At 41.7% G+C, this 26,709-nt stretch overlaps 1 protein-coding gene across 1 annotated transcript in view; it reads right to left on the reverse strand.

The window, feature by feature from the left end:
* ARHGAP24 (Rho GTPase activating protein 24) overlaps positions 1 to 26,709 on the reverse strand; it is a 183,111-nt gene that overhangs the window by 107,441 nt on the left and 48,961 nt on the right. The window contains exon 3 of the mRNA XM_066548965.1: positions 10,958 to 11,045. Coding sequence (XP_066405062.1) covers positions 10,958 to 11,045 — 88 coding nt within the window. The remainder of the gene's footprint in view (positions 1 to 10,957; positions 11,046 to 26,709) is intronic.

Here is a 26,709-nt window from a genome sequence, read left to right on the forward strand (position 1 = left end):
AGACACATTATCCCGCCATGGTTTGGGAGCCCCGTGCTGACCCCACTCACTGCTGGTGCAGCTGCTCCTTCCATGGCAGAATGGAGGAGGCACATGACAGTGCCCCAGGCAGCGTGTCCCTCTCCCCAGCACTTGCACCACCGTGGCACGAGAGGCACAGACACGTTTGCCCTTTTACCACCACGTCCCTGCCGCTCCCATCCCTTGCCAAAGGCAGCATCCCAGCAGGCACACTGCCAGCTCCTTCTGCCAAGGCCGAGGACAACGATGTGCTTTGTGCCCCCGCAGCCACCGTGCCAAATGGCAGCATATGGCACCTTCCCCCCAGACCCCGTGGCTGCAGCACTGCACTCAGCAAGCTGCAAAAATCCCCCATCTCTGGGTGTTCTCCTCCTCCACGCTGGCACACAGCAGAGTGTGACACAGCTGTCACATTTTCCGTGTCGCCCTGAAAGGAGCCCTTGAGGAGCAGATCCAACAGCGCACGGACAAAGGGCAGGCTGCTCCCGACACACGCCGGACAGGGAATGCTGGCTGCTGGGTTTGGCTTGCTTCAACCCAGAGCAAGCAGTCCCACTCCTCCCGCAGCAGAGAGTGCTCAGTCTGCAGCAGGAATCCGTGTAATACCATCAAACAATGCTCCCTGACTTCATGCTTTCATTAGTCATCACCTAAACTGCAGGCCTGCTCCATAAAACCTGACAGTCAGCCACGGGCTTGCAGTTTGACACTATCTCTTCATGAACACACATCAATCACATGGTCCTCCTTGCTATTTCTTCCAGAAAATAAAACTTAAGAGCTCACTAAATTTATGGATATAGCAGGGATTTGAAATACAGCACAGAACATCACAATTTCACAAGTTATGCCCATCAGATTTATAAGAGACAGAGTTTAATTAGCAGAGATTTCCACCTCCAGAGGTAGCAGGACAAGCTGTGACTCCATGAGGAGAGATGAGACAACACTGGCCTAGGAAGAGACATTCACATTTCACAGAAAGGTTTTCCTCTCCTGTCCAAGGGAAGGAATCAGCCTAACATCACTTTTAACATGCTGCATAACCATGTACATGATGTAACTCTGAAATTGGCTGATATTCTGCCTTTTCAGCATTAAATCTGACACCCATGCTGAAGAAACAAGTGAGGTCCTTGCAGTCACCATGGGTTTGAAAAATTTTTTCCCATCCTTTTAATACAAGGCTGGAAAAGAAGAAAGATGATGCTTTAAGTAAGGATCAGTGTTCCCCAGGCACCAGTAATTGAAAAGGGGGAAGATGAAAGAGTATGCAGAAGGGTGGGATAAAGAGCAAAGGACTTGGGAGCCTCATACTGCCACAGGGTGGAGGGTTCGGTCAGGCAGCAACACCCAAGCACTTGAGAAAACATGGGTTGTCTGCTGTGAGATCTGCACACTTCTGGAAAATAATCCAGGTCCTATGCAGATTACCTAGGCACTATGAAGTAAAATATTTTGAGGATGCTTTGCTAAACCATCATTTAATCCAAGTGGAACTTGGATTTTCCCACTACTTTCAGAGATAAGAGGACTTCACAAACTTCCATCCTTTTCATCCCACATCAGAGGAATGGGTCTTTGGTGCACCAAGGAGGCAAGATCTGCCTTCAGAGTCAGCCACCAGCTTTCCAGACAGCTTCAGGCAAGTCACTTCCTCTCTGGCTTTCCTGACATTTACAGTGGAATCACACCAGCTGTATATCATGGAAGAGGTTATATGCATCTTAACTGAATTACATTTTGCACCTGCAGATTTTCTTGCTGAAAATGGTAATGAGCATGGGAATTTTATGTTGGTTTTTATCATTGTTATTATTATTATTACTATTATGATTACTACTACTACAAAAGACTGGCCAACATCTGTACTAGAAAATGCCCCACCAAATTTCTTGAATTTCTATGCTTTGGAGTTTGCCCCCATCACATTTCTGTCTCACTTCTTCCTACAATGCTATTTTCCTTACTTAATCGAATACAGAGCGTCTTTTAACAACTGAAATACAGAAAGTGCACACAGACAATTGCAATGAAAACATTATTGTCTTGTAAAACCTTTCACGCTGACTAAAGCTGATAGAGCCTCGATTCTGTGAGAGAAATGATCATCACCACGATCCATCCAAAAAATATGAGTATGGGCATTTAGGAACATCTTGTGTCAAAAGAAGCTTGGATTATCACTGCCTCTGACTTTTCACTTTTTCCCAGAATTTTCTTCCTACTTCAAAGGATTTATTTGGGAATCTAAGTTTCAAACTGTGCTTATTCCAAAAAGCAATAATGAAGCTAAAAACTAAAGCCTTGGACTGGGTATCCCAGACACAACATCTATTACTTCACTGGACTTTTTGATGTCGCCACTAGAGGGACTTACATGAAGCTATAAAAACCGTGAACAACCAACGAAGGCAGCTGGTGTATTTAGAAAAAGGTATTTTGCTTCTTCTGAGGCAAAGTTTGTACTTCCACCCCAGAGAATGCCAAAAGTATCAACGCACAAGATTTTGCACTGGCAAACAAAGCAGCCACGGATACAAGGTTAATGGACACAGACCTTACTGATGACCTGCTGTAGCTTCACAACTCACTCCAGCCACACACCTGGAGTGCAATTTATCTTTATCTTTAGCCCCACAGCCACTGCACACTCAAAGTTCAGGGATTTTCTCACACCTTTTAACAGAACAATGGAAAAAGCCAATATTGTGCTTCCCCACACCTATAATTTGGTCCCCAAATCACTATCAGAAATGATCCAACAAGCTCTCATTCCAGGTACCTTTCTCACTTCCCACAGACCACCTGGCTTTGTGAGAACTCTCTCTGCATTTCTGGCACTACTTGAGCCATTTTCCAACATTATTAATGATCAAAATCCAGTGCTGGCTGCAGAGCTGAGGCAGAGAAAAGAAATCTCATTGTTGCTGCAATTACAACTGGTAGTGTTTAAAATAGCCTGAGAATAAGCCATATCCCTCAAAGCTCATTATGAGCTGCACCCTCAGTGGGAGCCAATCTGGTGTGTGCACACAACAATGGTGGGAGAAGTTTATCACAAACTCAACCATTAACTTTGCTTTTTTGCCACTTAAGTTTTTAGAGGTACCACTGCCATTATGTTCCAAATTCACCTGTGCAGCAGATGACCTCCAGAATGACAGCAGTGGGTCACAAATGATCGATATTGCTAACTTAACACACCTCAGATCACATGCACCACGGGCTAAGCAGGATCAATAAAAGCAATCCACTGCTGAATTAAAAGACACAAGTGAAAAATAACATTTTAACTTCAGCTTCATACACCATGCTTGAGTAATGGTATATTTTTATGGAGTATGGGTGAATTTTTATAGAGTCTGTACAGTCTTCTGCCACATGAAATTAATGTCACTGAGAACAGATGATTAAGCAGAATTACTTTAGATGAAAGAAAATGAAATATACAATTGCTCAGTAGATTTCAGAAATTATTCACCTCTCTCACTTATTTTCAAAATAGACTGTAACTAGAAAACAACATTCAGAAAACAGGCAACATTACTACTATTTCTAATATAAACACACTTTTAGCCTATAGTCTGCACTCATTCACCAAGACAGAAAGGATTCAAGATAATGGGTTTTATATAAAAAAATCTGTGATGTTCCACTAAATACAACACCCAAGCCATCTGAGCAAGGAGAAATGTGTTTATTCTACACATGCTGCATACCTCAGAGAAGATATTCAGAGAAGGCTCTTCTTTTATTTTTCTTTTAAATAGTTTTTACATCTAGATCTAATTCCTTCACTTCAAAACCAGATGGCCTAAACTTCAACTATCAGATAATTCTGGGCCAAAAAAACCCTATTAATTAATGCTTCCATATTTAAAGAAATTATGTGTAAAACTGTTATTTCAGGCTCTTCTTTGCTACATACCAGCGCTTGAGTTCTACCAGAAAAGCAATCTCATCTTCTGAATGGGAAAAGGTGCTTCATTTCCTCTTGCATGATAAACAGGGCATTTTCTGGTAGTCCTTTAGTAGCCCAAATCTGAGTCACACCAATATCAATCTTTAATCAGACGCAGTATCGTGAGGGGATCTCATAATATGAGATCTTAAAGATACAGTGTTGTGAGGGGATCTTCCATGTGAAGGAGATGAGGCAAAACTACACATGTCACTCTGGAAGTATGTGTCTCAATCTCAGCCCTGCCTCTCTCCCCCAAAGCCCTCGTACATAGGTTGTCATTAATTCAGACTGACCCCGTTAGTACGCAAGGCTTGTTCTGCAGGTATCATCTCAAATATGTGTGGACACATAGGCACAGAAAGGTAAGACTTGGTCCAATGTCACAGAAGGAGGCATTGGAACAAAAAGAAGGTTTCCTAAACTTGGTGACTTCACCCAGTTGTTGCTCAGTAGCCATGACTAGAAAGGCACAAAAACATAAGTAAAAGGGGCTATCACATGCATTGACTTGTACAGAAATGAGCAGATTTTATGGTAGTAGCACAACAGCTCAGCGGCATGACCCACCATCTCATTTCACAGGGACGTAGGATTGAGGATAGTTTGGGTTTTGTTTTTCTGAAGACTACTAAGGAGACAAAACTGGGCACATCGACTAAATCCGCATCACGAGAACTGCTGCTCAGGATGGAAGAGCGTTCCTTTCCAGTGAGCCCTCACCATTAACCTTGTGAGAAACATGCAGTAAGGCTTCAGCCAGCTTCATTTCCCTGGCTCGCTGACTCCAGGAACCTCCAAGACTCACTTGAAAAAATAAAAAAATCAGTTTTGAATCACCTTTCAAAGGATGAGAATGAGGCAGTGCATGCCAATGTGTTCAAGTGCAGAGAGGTGGCTCTCAACCAGATAGCTTTCTGAGAAATGTATCACCCTTAATAAGGATGGCAGTGCTTTCAGGAGACCGTCGACGGGGAAGGAGCAGCGCTCAGAGCTGCTTTAGCGCAATGGGCGATTACACAGAGATATCTGTGCAGCGGGGCTGGTGCCCATTTGATTAAACAGCCTGTCTGCTCCCTCCACGAGATATCAGAGGTACAATTAGTTCAGCCGGCGCTATCAGCAATGCCCTTGAGGTGCTGTGCTCCTGACGACTAATGAAGAGGCACTGCTGGCTGTCAGCACGTACAGGGGGAGGCATTCATCTTCCTGGCAGCATCAATTAAATCCGCCCGCATCATACCAGGAGCCAGGAATTCAGCGCCGGCAAGGAGTCAGAGCAGCTGAATGGTTTAACACTTCGGTTTGGGGTTTTATAGTGTGGAGAAAAGGGAATAAATTGGGCTAGCTATGCTGATGGCAAGGGGAATGCAGAGAATCTGCCTGACAGCAAAGGCAGAGGGAGCACCCACAGTGCTCAGGTGTGTGCACACGTGCGCTGTGGGAAGTCTTTTTTTTTTTGTATCAGGGCAGGAAAAACCTCTTAATACACAAACAATTTTCTCCTGAAGTCAACAGAAGAGAATTTGCTTATTGCACTGGGTTGCCAATATTCTGCTAAGCCTTCAAAGAAAGCTATTTGCTGCATGTGTGGGTGTAGCCTCACTTAGGACATGGCAAGTACTCCTGAGAAGATAAGGCAGGGAGCCTCTTGTCCCTTATTTCTTACAAGGCTACATCCTTACAGAAAATACACAGTTCTATTTCAAAACAACAGGCTCTAAACCTTCTACAACATTTCTATCCCTGAAACATGGTGCTGCATCATATCAGCCATAGTCAAACGTGTCAGCTAACCACCTGCCCTGCTTGGTGCCTCACTGTAAAGTCCAACCTTCCCCATCCCACAGAACTCTAGCTGTCAATAGGAATTGCAGGACTAAAAAGTACTGATATTAGAGGAGAAGGTTATTGAAGTTGAAGCTACAGTAAGCACCTGGTATCTAACTTGCTAAGGTACACAAGAACACTATAAAGAAAATTACTTTTTTAGCTGAAAAAGATATATCTGCAATTTCTGTTTTGTCTTACTTGTGTCCCTTAGGGAAAAAATACAAGTCAACTTAGCAAATCCACATTTTCCAGGCCTTCATGGACCCTTAATTAAAATCACTGTGAATCAGTAGATGGCAAAAAATTAGCACCTAGTGTGGCCTTCCCGTTTCAGATGTTTGAGAACTCATGGCAAAAATCTCAAAGGGCTTAACCTGCTAAACAGTGTACAGCAAGAGGGAACTCAAGAGGTTTTGGTAACTTCACAACAAAGTGGCATTCATTCATCTTCTCAAACCTCCCAACACCTTTGTGGAGGCTAAATGGGCTGTTCACTGACAGGGAGATCAGTGTGACACACACGGGCAAAACAGAGTCCTGGCTCTCAGCCACAGGGGCACAGACCTACCTATGCACATCTCAGCTGACTAAAAGCAGTGAAAACTTACTGCAGGAGAAGCAGCAAAACTATTTATTATCCAATCTTTCACATAAAGGAAGCTTAAAAAACCCCAAGCCTCAAACCCATCTCACACTCCCTACCAAAACAGTTAAATTACATTTCTTGCAGGTTGCCATACAACATGCAATTAAATACATGAAGCAACAAAGAAAAAAGCCTTTGGATGCCACTCTTCCTCTGACTAATAAAAAAAAAATTAACTATTTCAAAGTTCTTGGAATTTAGTATTTCACTCCCTCACAGAGGTTTTAATTAAGAGCCAGACAAACTGACCTTTAACAAAGTGTAATTCTTGCCTTCTGCAGTCTCCACCCTGCATGACTCAAGACAAAATCTCATGTTGCCTGATAGGAAGTGATATAGCCCAGGATCCACAAGCACAAGAAATCAGCAGACACAAATGCAGAAAAAAAAGCATCAGCAGAGACTCCAAGTGACTTTGCTGGATTATTACAGTTCTTTCCTAACAGTCTGAATAATCCCTAAATTTGATTTAAACTGCAGACACAACTTGGGGCTGCAAAGAGAATGCTTTTAGTGGGATGAACTGACTTTGGTACCTCAGTAAGACCAAACTGCAAATTGATCTACACAGATGCACATGCTGGACTATGATACTTTGTCAGTGGTAAAAAACACAACACAGATGCACAAAGTTTACAAGCAAAAGATTCCACAAAGAATACTGAAGATCAGTATTTGGAAATGGATGTTCTAGTTTAAACAGTACTAAATAAATATTAAAATTCATGCAACTGCAAAACTCATCAGAGAACTCTTTAGGATATTTTTGTCTCTAAGGGAACTCATGATTTAGATCAGAGCCTGCAAAAAGGTCACCTGCTAGTGAACATGGTCCTGAAAGTAACCTTGTCCTCTGCGTTAATTTTTTAATGAAATCTGCATTAATACAGGACAGGGACAAAGACAGACGTGATTCAGGAACATCCAAATGGTGAGGTAGCACTGGAGTGATGATCTGGCTTCTTACCTGAGGCCAAGCTGCAAAATGATTTATCAGACTCAGAGAAGGACATCAGCTAGCACACAAAGATCTCAAGTAACAGCAGCTGCTGGGGTAGCAGTATGAGCAGCTTAGTTTCCAGGATCAAACTGCAGTCAATGATGAAGCACATTCCTTTGTCCATTCAATAACCATCATCTCTTCTAGACCAATTGCCTACATAGGCCCAGATGACTCTGAGTGGTGGTGCTTCCTGAGAGCATCAGAAAAGGAGGATTCAAGTCCTTGGAGCTCCTAACAAGCATCCAGACATCCCTAGGAAAGCCACAGGCCCCTGCTGCAAGGCTTCTCATGCTGCACTTGCTCCAAATGCCTTCAGGCAGCAACCCTTGGAGAGTCCAGGGGACTCTAAAACTTGTGGACAAGAAACAGTGGACAAGCCTGAGCTTCCCCCATCTCTGTGCTTGGCTGCTCCTGGTGCCAGTGAGGTGCAGGAATCCTGTCTGCAAAGCACCACACATGTAAACCACAGCTGTGCCCCTGTCCTGCACCTATGGGTGACATGTAACCCACCGAGGCACAGCAAGGTCACCTGCTTCAGTTCCCTGGTAACACAGATTCCCTCCCCCATTACACTGCACACCAAGAGCAAAACCTCAGCTTTCCTTTAGAATCCAATCAATGCACAGAATGAGGGTTTATCCACTACATAAAGCTCAGAATAATTACCAAATACAATGCAATCACTCAAAACTAATCACACAACTTGGCTGTATGTGCACATTTCCCACTAAAAGGTATTAATTTAAACCCTCTTCTGATTTTTGTTGACCATGAAACATTCCTCTGAGTGCACAGGCATCACTAATCATTTCATGGTCACTGACTCCAGCATAAAAAACCTCCCACACAGAAGAGTGGCGTGGGCTTTGTGCTGTACAGGAGAGAGTTTCTCTCCTGTAAATTAACTTAGTCAGCTTGCCAAATTTTTTCTTAAAGAAGGAACAATTTTAAGTATTAAATCATCTAATGACTTAGAGAATGAACAGAATGTTTTCAAAATGCAAATTAAAGGCATCTGTATTTTAATTACAGCACCAAAACTGCAAGATACTTGTCTCCACACACATTTTTCCATTCATCTTCAGAGATGGCTGCATACAGAGTATTAGTTTCCTAGTATAAACCTACTCCCACATACATTCCCAAAATAATTTGCATGTATTACCAATAAACAAACACACGCACACAAGTTTTCAGGCCGCCCACAGACACGAGAGACAAAAAGACGACTTGTCACTTTTGCTTTTGGGATAGTAACTAAAATTGCTTCAACTTTTAATACAGGGAAAAAAATGCCAGAGCAGCATGAGCTTTGGCACCATACATTTAACACAATGCTCAGTTGACAAAACCTTTAAAAATGTGCAAATAGATCCTGCTGCTACATAGCTGATTTCCCATACGAAAGCTAACAAAGGCTAAACAGAACCTTAGCTACAATACACTTTTCTGTGTTACACTCAATGAGCTCAGTTGTGTTGTTGTCAGCCTATAAAATTGACTTTTATACTGAGTCACTAAGAGGATACAGATGACAAACAGCTCCATTACAGAAGGCTGACAAATTCTTGCCTTGAGAAGCAACAGTGACATGACGACAGTGGCAACGCTCACTTCATCTCTGCACAAAATACAGCTGGCACTTCTACTTCACATCTGCACTGTGATACCTCCTCCACAGCCAGTCTGAGTCTTCATTTTCATTTCATCCCCCAAAGATCAGTGCTATGGCATGAAATGTCCTGATTTTCCAAAAAACCCTTTTTTTGGTCATGAATCCTTGCCATTACATGTCCAGTAGGAAGTCTCTGCAGCCACATGCTTGTTAGCATGGAGGGGCAGGGGTGGGGGATAAATACACTGGTGCTATCCTAAAACACATTCAAAACCCCATTCTCAGAACTGAAAACAAGCAAAACAAAAAAGCCTACCTGATTCTCAGGGATGCTCCAGATAAATACTGAACTCAGCTCAAAAGTAAGTACAAATTACTTTTTAACTTGACTCTATAGAAAGGTGGTGTAACAAACATTTTGGGAAATGGAGCACACTCAACTTGGGCATGAAGGACAAGCATCCCCAGTGTCAGCATTATCAAACAGATTAAGGTGCCATATAAATCAGGACATATGGAGAATTCACTTAATTTCCAACAGAAAAAGGATTTTAGTCCACTCCAGAGTTGCAATTAATATATTAATAAATAGGTTTCCTTCAATATTTTGAATATCTAAAAAAGGGACTTTGAGGAGAGACAGTGAGAAACTTTCCAAATCTGATTGATTTAAGATGGGGGTGAGTGTTAAACCTCAGAGATACCACACTGGCTGTCTCTGCATAACAATCCCTTGCTGCCCATGGCTTTCATAATCAAGTTTTGAAGTCTACTTCAAATTTCTCACACTTTTATAATTTATTATAACTTGGCACATCAGTGAACACATTTGAGCTCTGATAGCAAAAATCAAGAACAATAGACATTACCATCTATTTGCCCTTCCCAATAGCCATGATAGGAGGCAATTTGAAATGTAATACTGGGATTAACAGAACATATTGAATAAATACACTGGGCTGACTGGATGCGGAAACAAAATTCTTTTGTTTCGGAAAACATGCTTAAAAATCAAGTCCAAATATTAAACTCAAGACTGCAACATCCACCACTGAACCATGTCCCTAAGCATCACATCTGTAAATCTTTGAAATAACTCCAGATAAGGTTGATTCCCCTAATTCCCTTCCACAAGGAAGTCCCAATGCCTGACAACTCTTTCAGTGAAGCAGTTTTTCCCAATATCTAATCTAAATCTCTGCTGGTGCAACTTGAGGCCATTTCCCCTAATCCTGTCACTTGTTAACTGAAATAAGGTGCCCACCCAGCTTCCCTTTCTCCAAGCTAAACCACCCCCAGCTGTTCCTCAGAGCGGTGCTCCAGACCCTTCCCCAGCTCCACTGCCCTTCCTGGGCTCAATCCAGCCCCTCAGTGACTTTCTTTAGTGAGGGGCCCAGAACAGGACACAGCACCCAAGGAGTGGCCCCACCAAGTCCAGGGGGACAATCCCTGCCCTGGCCACACTACTGCTGATCCAGGCCAGGATGCCATTGGCCTTCTTGGCCACCTGGGCACAGCTGGTTCGTGTCCAGCTGCTGTTGAGCACCCCCAGGTCCTTTTCTGCAGGGAGGTTTTCCAGCCACTCTGCTGCCAACTCACAATGCCACATGGGGCTGTTGTGATCCAAGAGCAGGACCTGGCACTTCCTTGCCCTGAGGAATTCTGCTTTACAATGACAAAATACACATCCTTTTCCTATGCTGCCTGGGGGTGAATGAAAAAATTATGAACCACCATATTAACAAATTAAACTTTTTTTTTCCCCTTAAATTGAATCATTAATCACCCTCAGCTTCTGTTCTGGCAGAACAGATGTGGCCATTTGTCACTGAGGACAAACTGCAAAGGCTTTTGATAAGGAGTAGAATATCCTACCTGGAACAACCTCAAAAAGGAACTTTCCTGGACTTTCTTCATTGCAGGGATGCTCAATTACTCTGTTGCCAGGCAGAAAGATGGTACCCTAAAGAAAAAAAGTAACAACAAACATGGGATTAAAACTGCTACCATACTTGGACAAACTAATGCTTCTTCTTTTTGGACTGGGTTAAACATGAATTTTTCACGGTAAACACCTGAGCAGCTGATTTCCAAAGTGAGATTGAGGAGGGATTATCCCAAAAGCCAACATCACAGATCACTTTAATTAACTGAGGCATTTGACAACAGCAGAGTTTTGTACTTATCACATGTACTAATCCCACTGTTCTGCAGGGAAAAATCGAGACTTAAAAGCAAGGGGTACTGAAGAGCTAGGAATTTGCATGGGTGAGGCTGGTGAACTCACCAGCCAGGCTCCTTCGCTGAAGCCAAAGGGGGTCTGGATAGAAGAGGACCCTCAGTGTGTGGGGTGCATACCCAGTTCCTGCTCTGGGCCCTTTCCCCATAGCATCCGAGGGAAGAAATAGAGAGAAGACATCCCACTCCCACACAGTGGCTGCAACGTGCCAGGCTGCTGGTGCTAAGCCACAGCAGGCACAGAGAGAGTCCTGTCCAAATATGTGCTTGCTACAGGCAGACAGATGTCAGAAAATCTCTGTGGTAGGCATTGAAAGCCTTTATTACAACTTTACTACCTTGAGAGAGGTGGGAAGTTTTAGCTGCGCATTCTTCTAGTAACACCCAAAGACAAAAACAACCCCTGTAACCCTCAAAACATTTCTGGGGCTGTGTTGAAGACAAAGCTTATTTCCTCTCCTTTGGTCTGCTGACATGTGGCATGGATAGACCACCCCCCTTTCCTCCGAGAGCTCTCATTTTTAGAAATTACAGCTCCTCCTAGTACATTTCAACCCCCGTCAGCAGGCAGTTCTCAGTGAAATTATGCTGGGATGGCTGTCCAGGGATAAATTTTCAGAGCAGCATCCTAGGAATTGTATTAAGTACAAGCTCTCTACCATTGTTAACAGGAGATAACACCTACTTAGTAATATTCTCCAATTACAGCATAATGGGGCTCTCCAAAGTAAACAACTTGCATAACTTACACATCTTAAACACAGAATGCATCAAGTAAGGTCCTGACAGATCATTGCGTCCAACATGAAGCACCATTTTCCATAGTAGTTTCAACTAAATGCCCAAATATGTCAGACCCCTCATTTAAACAGCCCTAAAGATATCCCTGTACATGAAAAACATCAATTTTGTTACCCAGTATTCATTGTTATGACCTGGGAACCTTCATTATAAGCAGAACCATTTACAATTATTGGGAAGTCAAGAGAAAAGCGGAAACACTACAGTCTTCTCACAAAGGAATTCTTACAAACTGACAGGAAAAAGCCACCTGAAAGAACAGGGAACAAATGTTTCACAAAATTAGTATTTGTTCCAGCTGATGCAGAGTCTGGGCTCTGTACCAACTTGTCAGTGCTGTGTGCCAGCAACAACAGTGTCATCACAGGAAGGAGAAGAGAGGGTGCACAGTGATTTCGTCAGAACATACAGATCACCTCCATGAAACACTGATGGCTTGCTGCTGCTGAAAGCAGATGAAGCAGCACAGCTTTCTGCTGAGGTAGAACAAGCAGCAGGTATTAGCCTAACCCACTCACTGCATATACAAATGTATCATAAGCATTGAGTGCCTTGGTCCAACAGCCCCATTCAGAGCCATCTTCCTTCATTCCTGCCACAAGCGGCACCCCTTAATAGATGTCACACTCCAAAGTCTTCTGCAATGCACCTTATTAGGCCGCCAAAATATAATAAACAAAAATGATTATGTGAACACGAAAACATAAGTCACAATACAGTTCAAATTCTCATATTAACACCTAAAGAAAAAACAGGAAATATAAGGAATACATTTTTTTCTGAGGCTAATGGGAGACCAGGAATAAGAATCTCTAAAAGGCATGTTAACTACATGCATTTTTGTCCTGTGTACCAGGCCATCAAGACTGGTATAAGACTTTATATCCCACTCTCACGTTGAGCTGGTTTTACCCAGAAGAAGCTCCACCCAGCACACTGGATGAGCAGACCACTCTTCATGCTGGAGTTTCACTGTCTCGGGAGCTTGCACCACTGAGGGCATACAACATATTCAAGCCAATCACAGGTCTTGTGACTCAATTAAACAAAAATACAAAATTAACGAGACCTAGCCTACAGCACTTTAAACTAAAACCAATTCATGAGACAGTAAACGAAAACTGCATTGAACTTTGCTGTCAACTCATTAGCAACAGGCACACTGCAGACACATTACAGTGTGATGTTTTCTGATTCTTTAATGCAAAACTTTTACCATTTGCAGGGAGCTCTCTTAATGATGGATTTTTGAGAACATAGAAGTGCTTTATTTATAACACTAGTGCCTTCGTTTCATAGATGAAACCTATTCCACCTACTAAACTGTAAAGCCTAAAGCCACACACAATAGCTAAGTTAATATGAAGAGAAACCAGACAGTAACACCATACAGAATATTGCCATAGTTTATAAAGAAAATGTCCTCAAGTGGTGATTTTATTTCACTGTTTCCAGAACTATTATTGCAAACATCAGTGCCCATGAAATACTTCAATATACGTATCTGAAGGGTTTTTTAAAACTAAAAAAAATAGTTTTGTTTGTGCAATGTGCACCTGGGTGCCCAGCTCTAGTGGAGAAAGCGTTAAGAGAGCAATTACAGCTCTCTCACTTCCCATTCTGTCTGCTTTCACACCCATCTGCCTGCCTTCACCACACAGGAACACTTCCCCCTTGCCAAGCTTTGTAGCTGTCTGCATAACTGCAGTGAGGCTGTCTGGAGTGTCCCTTTGCTGAGTTTCTCAGCAGCTGATGCCCAGGGAACACATCTGTACTGTAACAAAGACCTGGCTGTGGGGTATCTGATACAAATGGGGTTCCCAGATCGCTGTTGTTCCCCTTGCTCAATTGCATTTCTGGGTCCTTAAGGTGCAACATTAGGCCCATCCTTACAGCGTGGAAAGTCCCATGAGTATGGACTATCAGTTAGTTGCAAAACTTCAACAAATTCAAGCTCTGCTTTCTGCCTTGAGTACATAATTCCAGGGGGAAGTAGGAGAAAAACCAACCAGATAGCCTTAGACACCTAACAAGACAGTAATTTGCATACAAAAAAGGAAGGTGATTTCCAGAGGAAATACACGTTTAACTTGGCTGTCAGTGCCACGTGTGCATGCAAATGTTCCACAATAAGGCAGCTTCACATTGCTGCACATCAAAGTCTTCAGATCATTCAAAATATTTAAAAAATCGCAACCCAAGACTGCAGATTGGAGCAGATTAATATTTTGCTTTCAAAAAAGAAAAATGAAAAAACCAAACTAGCATGGTGCCAGCAGGAATCAAGACATACAGTCTATATAGAAATACAGGAAAAAGGGAAGTGGGAGAAAAATGTGGCCCTGACCCAAGTCTCTCCTGGCTCCTACTGCCATTCTGTTTGCAGGCTGTGCCTCCACCAAATCAGCAGTGTTTTGCAGAGCTCCTGCTGCAGTATGCCCGAGTTATTTTTCCATTTCCAACACTTCTGTCCTTACCAGGGCAGTTCTGCTTCTCTAGCTGAGCATTCAGAATGACTCGCAGCAGGCAGGAGAAATCTGGATTACTCAAGAAGCATTGGCCTTTTCCCTAACAAAATAACAAGCCCACTTTCAAAGGAGATTCTCACACACAGAGATTTTTTCAATAGCACACTGTTGCTTCAAACTAAAGATCTCCTAAACAGCAGAACAACACATTTGCTAAAATCAAAAATCTGCATAAATGAAGCATTTAACTTGAGAAAAAATTTCTGCTCTGTTAAGTAAGTGCTTGACAAAACACTGTAGTGCAGCAAGAATGACTTCAACCTTGCTTTGGATTAGTCTCACAGCATGATACAGTCTTGCTCAAATAAATGTTTTATCCCATGCTGGTCCCTGAAAACATTTTCAGCACCATTCAGCAGCTGAACTTCAGGAGGAAGCACGGAAGAGGAGACAGGATGGCCACTGCACAAGTGCTTCATGAGGAGCAGCTGACAGATGGCGTTTCTGTTTGCACGATCCATGTGACACCCTGCACCAGGGAAGTGACCCTGTGCCTCCTGCTGGCTCTGCTCCATTACCCTTCCCTAGGTACATCTCCCCTGCCTTATTTCAACTCAGTTTTCTGAAGCAGACTTACCACCTTGCCCAGGAGATATCAGGTTTTGCCCAAGAAAGTTTATGATACAAGGAATTCCAATGATGCTGATTGGCAAATGTGAAGAAAAACACATGATTTTAAATATCTCTGTATGGATTTTACTCAAAAAGCACATAGAGACATGAGGCAATTAAGTGCTTTCTTGCCAAAATAATGTTTTCAGGTTTTATCCTTCCCTGGGGCTATTTGCTTGCTGTAGTTTGCCCTGCTATCCCTTAAGAAAGGATGAGAAGTACAGAGTACCAGCAGTTACATCAGATGTTCTTCTTGTCCTTCCAGCTTTGATTATTTATCAAAGATCACTGAACTCTACTTTGACTTTCAAGTTAGGTGCTTTTTATTTACATATCTGTTTTTTGTGGTTTCATGGAAAACTCATCACATCAGCTCTCAGAGAGGCAGGAAGATCATCAGCCAGGGAAGAGGCAGCTGATGGAGGGGATGAAGAGGCAGAAGGAATCTTTGGGTACTTGTGTCTTCGGTATGACTCACAGCCACATCCAACACAGCAGTGTTCTGTGGTTTCTTTTGTCACTGTTGCTGTTTCTCCAAAGTCTGGGCTGTCAAACTGTGGAACAACAGTGGACTTAAGCTCAGATGGCATCTTAAACTGAAAAATGCCATCTGAAAAAATGAAAAATACTACTTTTAGTGAATAATACTCTCAACATCACTAGTATTTACAAGGTCACCACCAGAAAGGCATCTACTTTATTTCACAGAGAAGGCTGTTAATCAATGTAAATTAAAGAAAATATATGACACAAGTATGTTTCTGCATGTATATACAGACGTGCACACCTGTGAATTCATAAATAAGTGATGCATAGCAAAGAAGGAGAAAGAACATGCAAGTTATCAGCTATTTATAAATTCTTGTTCCTCCCATTGCTGTTTCTGCTTTTAAGCTACCACAAAAACAGATCTCATGTCCAAGTGAGCCCTTTGGACTGCCAAGAGCCTACAGACACAAATCCACTCGTACTAAAGTCAGTAATGAATGAAACCTGCACTATGTTCACCACAAGCAGTTTGACTGCAGTAGTTTTTTAAAAACTCAACTCCACTTCCACCATTACAATTCATTTCCAGGATCCCAGTGAAATCACTTGCTGCAAAAGGGCACAGCAACTCTGAAAGCCAGCCCTTTCATCTGACTGCCTACACAGAAATATCTGTATTTCAAACTGGGCCTGAGCAAGTTCTGCAGCTGGCTCCAAACCCTGGGTCAGTGCAGATTTTTTTAATTTTTATCATAAGAATGGATTTTTATACTACTTAAGGAACTAAAGCATTGGAAGAAGTATATTTACTGCAGGAGGTAATTCACTCCTTGGCTTGTAGTTATTGCAGCCATTTACAGTTTTGCAATATGTACAAGGAGAAAACAATGGCTGGGGGTGACTTTTCAGATTTTAGGGGGTAACATGCCAGGAATGAAGAGAAGGAAAGAAATATTAAAAAAAAACCCAAACCAGGGTTGGTTGGATGAAATTAAGCCATTACACAACATACATTTTTCTGGCATAAATACCACAGCATTTGACATTTTCTTGTCCCACTAAGTTAAAACATTTTTAGAGCTTGTTTCTGTTGAAGAATGAGAACTATTGTTTAGTTCTTAGCAACTCTGCAAACAGGAGCCTAGAGAGATCTTTTCCTTTACTTAAAGCAATATTCAAACCTACCTGATAGCTTAATATTAAAAAAAAAAGGTAAATTCCTTTCCGTGGTAGTGAATAGCAACTCAACCGCTTGCCTGATAGGGAGCACCAAAACATTTATTCTGACATGAGAGATAGAACTGACAGTTTTATTACTATGTGATTACAGCTTCTTTAAAGATTTTTCTCCTTCCCTCCTGCCAGACATTTCACTTCATGGTCGAGTGCTTCTCTGCTTGAGAGAAACTTCTTTCCTCAAGAATGAAGTAATCTTGGCTTGAGCAGCCACCAGGCAAAAAACTCCCTTATTTGTCCCGTAAGAGAAAGCAAGCTCATGCCAAGTTAAGCTATTGACAGCGCAAAAAATTAAGTTTGCCTAAACCCAGAGGCTGGATCCATACTGCATGCCTACGGTTTTGATTTCTCTAGTAAGAGCAAGAGAGAAGAAACAGCTATGATAAGACTAAGCTCAGGTAAGAGAAGAGGACAGGTCACAGGATTCAGGGACAGGAGGTGCCTTCCTGTGCATCCCACTCTGCAGTTCCCATATTCCTCACAGAAATGTCCCTTGGTATTTTCCAAAGGCAAAGGAAAAAAAAAGATGCCTAAATAAATTCGGAGAGTGCACTGAGTTTAAGAACTCATGAATACAAGCTGAGAGCAATATTACATGCACACATGGAAGTTCTGATTAATTTAGGCTTCACAATGGTCATTAAATTTTGATCAACACAAAAACGGAACTGGATATTTTTATTACAGAAAAAATACTTCTAATAGCTCTGGTCAGTAAGAAATTCAGCTTTTAATTAGATAAAACACTAATTCAGCTTTTAATTAGATAAAATTCGATTTCCCAAGAAAAAAAGCCAATAAAGCACAGAACACAAAGGACCAAGTCCTGCTTTACAGATCTCTTCTGCAAAGGAAATTTACCAACTTCCAGTCCTGAGAACATCTGGGTCAAAACAATGCAATTATTCCCCAAAAGGATAATATTTGACAAGAGGAAAATTTCAAATATAACCTCTCATTTATATGCAAAGCTCTCCAGTGACTGTCTGGACAGATGGACAGATACAGCAACACTGTGAGAGAGACACACTGGCCTGTTTAGAAGTCTGGTTGACCTGAGTCCCCTGTGAGACATTCCTGTAGGGCAAAGGAGTCCAGGAAGGCTGGACATTTTTCAAGGAGAAAATCTTGAAGATGCAGAAGCAGGCTGTCCCTATGTGCCAAAAGACAAGATGGTGAAGATGACCACCAGCCTGGGTGAACGGAGAGCTTTGGCAGAGAGGGAAAAAGAAGGTAAGTTTATGATCTTTGGAAGCAGGGGAAGGCAATTTAGGAGGTCTGGGAGGATGCGGTGAGATTATGCAGAGAGTAAATTAGAAAGCCCAAAACTCAATTAGAACTTAATCTGGCTACTGCTGTAAAAGCCAGTAAAAATGATTGTGTAAATACATTAGCAACAAAGGAGGGCTAAGGGAGACCTCCACCCTTTACTGGACGTGGGGTAAAAATGTAGTGACAAAGGCTGAAGAAAAGGCTGATGTACTCAATCTCTTCTTTGGGAACAGAACCAGCCAGCATGGATTTATGAAAGGCAGGTCAGCTCGCTTGATCTCCCTCTATCACAAGGACACCCCATTAAAGCATGAGGAAAGGGCTGTGGATGTTTATTTAAGACATGAATAAAACCTTTGACACAGATTCCCACAACATTCTCCTGGAGAAACTGGCTGCTCCTGGCTTGGATGGTGGCACTCTTTGCTGGGTTAAAAAGCTGCCTGGATGGCTGGGCACAGAGAATGGTGTAAATGGAGTTAAATCCAGCTGGCAGATGGCTACAAGTGGTGTTTATCTGCTGGAGAGTAGGAAGACTCTGAAGAGGGATCTGAACAGGCTGGATCCATGGGACAAGGCCAACTCTATGTTTCTTCCAGGAAATCTATATATGGCCAACTATCCCACCTAGAACAATTAATTTCCATGTCAAAGTAAAGTCTGAAGTCGCTGCAGATTTCCTAAAAATTACACATAAAGTGCAACTTTTACAGCATAAAAAAGGTGGCCGAGAGACATGAAAATGCGACCACAATTCCACCAAAATTGGTTTTTCTCCTGTGCAAATACTCTTGTCAGCCTTTGTCTAGCAAGACCATTCCAGGGAAATCTGCCTAATTTATCTAAGTTAGCTTGCAGGTTTTCATGGGCAGAAAAAATTCAGTTTCACGTGGAAAAAATTCAGATGTTAATGGCAAGGGTTATCTATTTGTTTTGCAAGGTTTTTTAATGACTATACTGCCTGTTGCTTTAACATCTATATACATTGTTTACATTTAATCTATATAGTAAATTTTCTATGAGCACAGCTTATAAAGTGCTACTACACTACAAATACCACAATCACACATTTAACAATTCATTTAACTTTCTGGCATCTGTGTAGGGTACTCTGCTGGTACTTGTTTAAGGGATTACATTAAATAGCAGTGATCCTATCTCAGGGGGAGACCAGGGTCATGTCTTTTGTGCTATCTACACAAAATAGGTACCTAAACAAATAGCACAACTAGAAAATTACGATTCCCTGATTACAAATTACTTCTCCTGCAGGACTATTTGTGTGCAGCAGCTATTTCCACATGATACTTTTAGTTCAGCATCTTCATTTGCTTCATCCATTCTGTGATACTGTTTCCAATTTGAAACTGAAGTTCTTGGATAGTTTCATTTTTATAACTGATCAGAATCACACACTTTTACAGCTTTTGTATGAGACACAGCTGTTCATTATTAGTCTAATTAGTGTATTAGTAACATGTTTTTTGAGGACAAGGCTTAATTACAAGCTACGTAAGAAAAGGTGCCAGATAATCCCCAGTTTAAATAACTACAAAATCAAGGCAGAGTTTAGGAGGAGCTAGTTTAGGTCAAGTCAAGTACCAGTGAATCAGTTCAACTGTGCAGAATGCAGGCACATTTCTGCAATTCTGCTTGCACAAGTTAGGGTGAGGGTTTTTTGTGTACACGTGGTTTCTTCATAATCTCCAACTGGCACAATGCACATTCAGAACTATTTCAACCTGAGGCAAGTTGTTGACATCAGTTCAACTCCATGAACTGATGTGGATCACAAAACCAACCTCGGGTAAGGCAACAACCACTCAAGGACCACCACAAACAATTCCTCTCAGTGCCAGTTTAATTGACCTATTGTTTCCCCTTGGATATCTCTTTTGACAGTTTGCTACTCCAGGAGGAATTTACCAGGTGCATGATTAAAATCCCACAGTCATAGGATAACAGGTATCTATATTGAAAAGATAACCATGGGGAAAAAAAAGGCCACTTTTCTGTCTTTTATCTCAGCAGTTTGGCTGTAAGGACACTATGGGAGACCACACCAAAGCCAAAGCTGAGCCATAGAGCTGCTCCTTCTGTATGGAAAAGTTTCCAGAAGGACTTGCTCCTGCACCTTATCAGGGTCTGTAGGGAGCCTGGACTTTTTAATTAGAGATATCTTTTAAAAATAGCCAATATTTTTCAAGACTATGCCATCTCAAAATAGTACTTACTTCACTGAGAATAAATGAAACTCTCATAATCTAGATTTTTAAACTGTTCTCTGAGTACCGCCATCGAAGGTATTTTGCAACATTCTGTAAACGTACAGCAAGAACAACTAAGTGTACCTGGCCTTACTACAGCTTTTTTAAATTTTACAGACTTAAATATCAAACCATCATTTATCTGCTTTTCCACAGGACAGCGTGACAAGCTTTCTGCAGACCTGTTGAGGGGGGTGTATCTTGCAGAGTGCCAGACAGTCTGGAATAAAAATGGATTCAGGGTGACTGGAGGCCAGCATTATTAACTGCACTCCAGCAGCTGCTCTGTTCCAACAGTATTAATATAAATACCTTAGATTCCATGTTGCTATTTTAATAAGTTATCAAAATATAAGTGACCATGAAGGCCTTCACAGTCTGCAGGAGAAACTACAGAAGCCTTTACAAAAGCAAGAGGACAAAATACTGTTTATGGAAGAGGAGAAACCAAGCAGTGTTTACACAGCAGGTGAACAGAAACAAAACTCCAGGTTTTCTGGCAAAGACAGGAATATTTTGGCCACTGAACTGCTCCCTGCCTGGAGTTATTGTTGAAAAGGGGCCTTTCTTCCAGCTATTAAGAAAAAGTACATCATACCAGTCATCTGCTGTCAACACTTTGGAATCTGCTTTTTTTGAGAGACAGCTCCAGAAGCTTTAAGCATTTCTAGATGCACATTTATTTCTGGTGCACATTTGCTTTCTCCAACGTGAAAACACAGGGCAAATATGTCAAATTAGTCAGCCCACCAATATGCAAGTAAAAACTTTACTCTGGAGCTGAACCAGAAGTGGCCCCATTTTCTGGCATGCTCACAGCTACAGAGAACAGTGACTCCAGCTGGAGCTGGGATCATCATGGGAAACCCAGGCACCCATGAATTAGGACGTGACAAGAAAAAGAAGGGTGTGTTAAGTTTATAGTAGTTTGTGAAAACTACCACACTATTTTATCTCATGGGACAAAATGTAACTGAGCCAAAAGAAAAACAGAAAACTTCTGAATTCCAATATCCACTTGAGTCACTGGTTTGAGGATGCTTTCACAGGCTGCTTTCTGAAACCAGAACACACAATGAAGGTAATCAATGACATTTCATTACTATTTTTAAAGGGTACAATTTTACAATGCCAGTGGTTTCACCAATGGATATTACTGATCATGCGCCTAACTTTGCCCATGTACCTCACAAATCTCTACACAGCTTTCTCCCTTGCTATTCTACCTCCTTACCCACTGCTTTTACTTTTTCTAGCTCCTTTCTGCCCTTCTACAACATCAGTGAGCTTCAGTCTGATCATTGCATAGCTTATGAGTATTGTTTACTCAGCCAGAAACGTCTTCCACATCCACAGTAAATCAAAGTCAATCAAGGACCTACAGAGCGAGCATCCAATATGCTTCTGGATGAAAAAAAGAAGACTGGGAATTCATTGAAGAACATCAAAAAAGCATCTTGTTGGGGTTTCTCAGAAGAGAAGGTTCTGGGGAGACCTTCTAGGACCCCTGCAGTACCTAAAGAGGGTCTACAAGAGGTATGGAGAAAGTCTTCTGAATACTTTTCCCACCTGCTGCAGAAAAACTTCCACCAACCTGTCTTAATGCACTCAAAGGCTTTCTCTCACACACATAGAAACATAACATCCTGGTACATTTTTGGTTTATTCTGAGAAACATCATCTTCCATTTAGAAAATCCAGAGCAACTACTTTCCCATTAATCTAACAACATAACATGAGGCTGGGCATCCTCTGACTCCCAACAAGACACGGTCTCCCCGTGGCTTTGGACAAAAGGCCCATGTCCTTGTGGCTGTGCTGCACAAAAGCCACATTTAAGATTTAATGGCTCCTTCACTGGTTTGCCTGAATTCTAATTAAAATACCAGAGCAACACCAGAGCTGCTCCACTCAGAAGCATTTGCTACATGATATCTCAGAGTGCCTGAGATAAGGGAAATCTCAGCAAAGGAAAGTGACAACATTAATTACACTTTTTCTGTTAAATACAGAACAGTTCATTAAAAGCTTTAACAGGTGGCAGGTTTGGCAGCTCCATTGTGTGCAGGTTCTAGACAGATTTATCATGCCTTTCATTTTAAAACATTTATGTGAACGTATTTGCTGAGATAAATTATCTTGTTCAGAAAAGCATCCTGATCAAGGCTGCTGTTTGAAGTGTTACATCAATCAAATCATGTTGTAAAAATGTTAGCATCAATTTTGACAAACAGCATATCTCATATTTATAGCTTTGGTGCTCTCTCCATTAGTTTCCCTTCCAAGTTAGGTATTTTGTACATTTTAGATCTACAATAGTGAAGGAAGTACTGAACACAAACTGGCTGAGTCATTCAACATGGCTGGACGGATACCCCAGGGAAAGCAGACAGCAGGCACACTGCTGCTGTCTCATAGCAACCCAAAAAAAAGACATCTAGACTCACAGGCAGGTTTTGGAAGGTTCATGAAGGATTGAAATGAAGGGGTGCTTTCATGGAAAGGCAAGATTTCAGCAATTACAAGGTTTTTCATTAGGCAGCTGTCCTCAGAAACATTTGTCTGAAGGGAAAGGAATTACACTGCTATGGTTTCCATCTTTGTTCAGAAACTTATTTGTGAGGCACTCAGATGCACAAAAGCCAGGGTCTCACATCCTAGGCCCCATCCATCCAGCTAGGAACTTTTCACAAAGACTTGGTATTCAGCCCAACAAACATTTAAATATATATACTACAAAAATCCAGTCCAACTGAGAGTGCCACTGAGCAACAGCCTAAACTTAAAAGACTTTCAGATTAAGTTTCTGCCTACATCAGCAGAGGTGTCTGAAGTGAGACTTAGAGCTATGCAGAATGAAGCAAATTAACAAAACTTCTCCTGCTATGATCCACTGTCAGAGCACCAATCAAGAAGTGGGATCCCATGGAACACACTCAGCAAAACAGAGCAAGAAAGCTCTCCAGCCTGAGAGCTCCACTGAATTGCAGGATGATAAACATACAGTCACTCAAACACAAACAGCAGCAAGTTCATTTGAAGCCACAGAAGCCATCTTTTTCAGCAGGGTTTTCTTAAGGAACAAAAGTTTTTCCACTACTCTGAATTAGAAACCCATGTCTAAGCCATCTCCTTTTCTATCTCCTAAGAAGAGTTTGTATTAATGATTGCTCCAGATCTCTTTTCTCTTTCCTCTTTAAAGGAGAGAAGACCAACTGATGTAACAATATTCCAACTCTAGGGGATTGAGTAGGTTTTCATTTTGAAACACAAATTTGTACCACAATTTAACAACCTCCCTCTAAGGCTTTCACTCCCATTTACACAAAGATTTCAAGTTTTGAGTGCTAAGAAGAACTGAGAATAAAGAAAATTATTTTCAAACGCAAATGGCTTTATGATCTAAAAAAAACAGAGCAAGTGTCAAAGCCTGTAAATACTCCTGTCCAACATTCAGTCCACAGTCCTTGTCACTGAGTTTCAGGGCCTTTTCACTGATACACACTTCTTTGCTACCACCTATTCCAGACTTCAGGCATTTCTGACCAAGATGCCTCTTAAATATGAGTGCCAGTCAAACAAATGACAGACACAGACACCACCAGCCTTGAGGGATTCTCATCCTCTATTATTAAACTGAGAAGTTTAATAAAAAGTTACATTAAGTACAGCATCTATCCAAAGGGTGGGTAAGGACACAGCCCCATGTGATAGACACTGTCAGAATTTTGGGGCTTCTGTCCCTTCCTCATTACTAATATCATACAAGTATCAAGGGAATTGCAGTCTGTCCTGATCCCTGCTGTCTTGTGCAATGTCTTTGCTACAAACAGACATCTGAAAGTAAGACAGCAGATGTCAGAACAATAACCACCAAGCCCTTTTTGGCACTTAAGTGTTTAAAAACTTTCTCTCATCCACTATAAACTCCTGAATTTGCTAATCTTAATTTCTTAAACTGAACTACCCTCATTCCCAGTGCAGAAGAAGGACTCATTTGATAAACCCAAGCTGTATAAAGGCACTGCCATTGACTCCTGTAATCAAGTTTCTTGTACTAACCAGTACAGCACCATCTCGGTTTCTTCTATACCGCACTGTGTTCTGTACAATTGTCACAAACTTCAGCTGTTAAAAGAGCCAAGTTATTTTTATGTCCTTTGCTGCTGATAGAGAATTAAGTGTCTTGCTTAAAGGTAGTCTGGCAAGATTCCTCTCAACACATTTTTACATTGTTTGGTCTAATTAAAGAAACTTGGAATGGTTCTTGATGGAGACTCTTTATCAATGACTGCACAGAAACCATGGTTCAACCCATTAAAAACAAGTTGAGCGTTGCCATTATAGAACTGGACTCAGCAGGAGCTTCTTTCCCACATCACTGACTGTCCTAGCTGGAAAGGGAATGAGAGCAGCTCCAGAAAGCCAGAGTCACTTATGGAAATATTTTCAGACTGCCAACTGAAGAGTAAGGAGGATTTCAGGAATGCAGTTTGAGATCATTCAGTTTTTCTCTACTACACACGCCTGTCGAAGAACTAAGAAAGCCTCTTCCCCTAGCAACAAGTCATGTTGTACATGCTGCTTATTCAGCTGCAAATACAGCTTTTATCCCAGAGGTAATGGACTTAGAGAAGGCTATTCTTAAGCACTAATACGCTAAAAGGACTCAATTATTTTAATTTCAAGCCTAATGAGGCTCTCCTGTGAGCTATTCATTTTGCTACTTCCATGAGCCATGCACACTTGTACCACATCCAAGTAAATAAAAGGAAGGAAGAAAAAAGTCATCATGACTTGGCCCTTTTAATGGACACAGACCTCCTACAGTGCTGAAATTTCCTTTCAACAGCAAAACAGGAAGATCATCAAAAGCCCATCACCCACACAGAGGTCAAGCTGTAGAAAAGACTGATTATCACACAACTGCTTATCGTCCCTAACTGTTTGGAAATTTTTACAGCATTGAGACTGAGTGTGGGATGGAACAAACTTGAATTCTGGTTTTCTCAGGCCACTCATACTGACTTGATCACGATTAGTCTAATGCACAAGTGCTCCTATCTGACAAGATCAAGTGATTAGGTGACATTACAAGGAACGGCACCACTGTTACTCGTGTGTCACCTGTGGAATGAGCACATGTGAGGATACACACCCACTGCATCTTCCCCTGTGGCCACCCAAGACTCACTGCCTCAACCCTCCCATCACACCTTTAAAAACACACAAGGAGTTTGGTTGCTAACCCCTGGAGGACAGAAAGCTATTTCTGGTCTTTGAAAGCAAGGTGGAAGACAGCCTTTATTTTGTGTGGGGAAGAAACCCCTACTATTTTCTCAATATCTGTGCACTTTCTATATTCTATTTCTCCATCTACCAAACAAATTTATTTAAGTCTTGGCTAAGTCAGGTAGTGATGATATGGCCTGTGCTGCTGCTAAAACTTCTTAATGCTTTACTGAAAATACAAAACAAACACAGAAAAAAAAATCAAATTAAGACACCATGATTCAGTGCTGCACTTCATGCTACTGACATCAAAATAAAACTTCCAATTTCCAAGTCATTCTTATTTGATTTGTGCCCCTCTAGCTCTGTCTGGCTGTTCCTCATGTAATGGTAGCCCAGCACATAATGCACAGCATGCTTCTAGATCCCTCCTCTCTCTTCTGCCATGACAAAATGGCTCTCTGAGCCTAATGTGATTTCCTGCTAGCTCAGTCCTGACACCCGAAATCCTTCAGCCACTTTTTCTTTTCCTCATGGCTGTTTACAACACATAGGTGGCAGCCTGTGAAGGATGCCTGACAGACTGGAGAGCAGAGTGATGGCCAGTGGCAGAAATGCACCATCTCACCTCAGCTGCTCCACAAAGCCTGGAAACCTTTTTCTGCCCATTTTGTTCCATCTCATTCCCACTCCCATCAATTTTCCCAGCAAAATAAACTATAATAGAGTTCTTTGCAAAGTCCACAGACTCTAAAGCTACTACTACACAGCCACCATGTTCAGAAATGTCTGTCTTATGAAGAAATAGTAAGAAGGAAATCCAAATGTCTGAAAGACCCCCTTTCAAGTCCAAGCCATTGCTGAAGCTCAAGCTCTTTTCTGCTAGCCAGCATGACAGGCAGCTCAGCAGGCACTGAGCATTTACTAGTTCAGTTTTATACAGAATCATTTC

Source organism: Molothrus aeneus, chromosome 4 (genome assembly GCF_037042795.1).
Source record: "Molothrus aeneus isolate 106 chromosome 4, BPBGC_Maene_1.0, whole genome shotgun sequence".
NCBI classification, from domain to species: Eukaryota; Metazoa; Chordata; class Aves; order Passeriformes; family Icteridae; genus Molothrus; species Molothrus aeneus.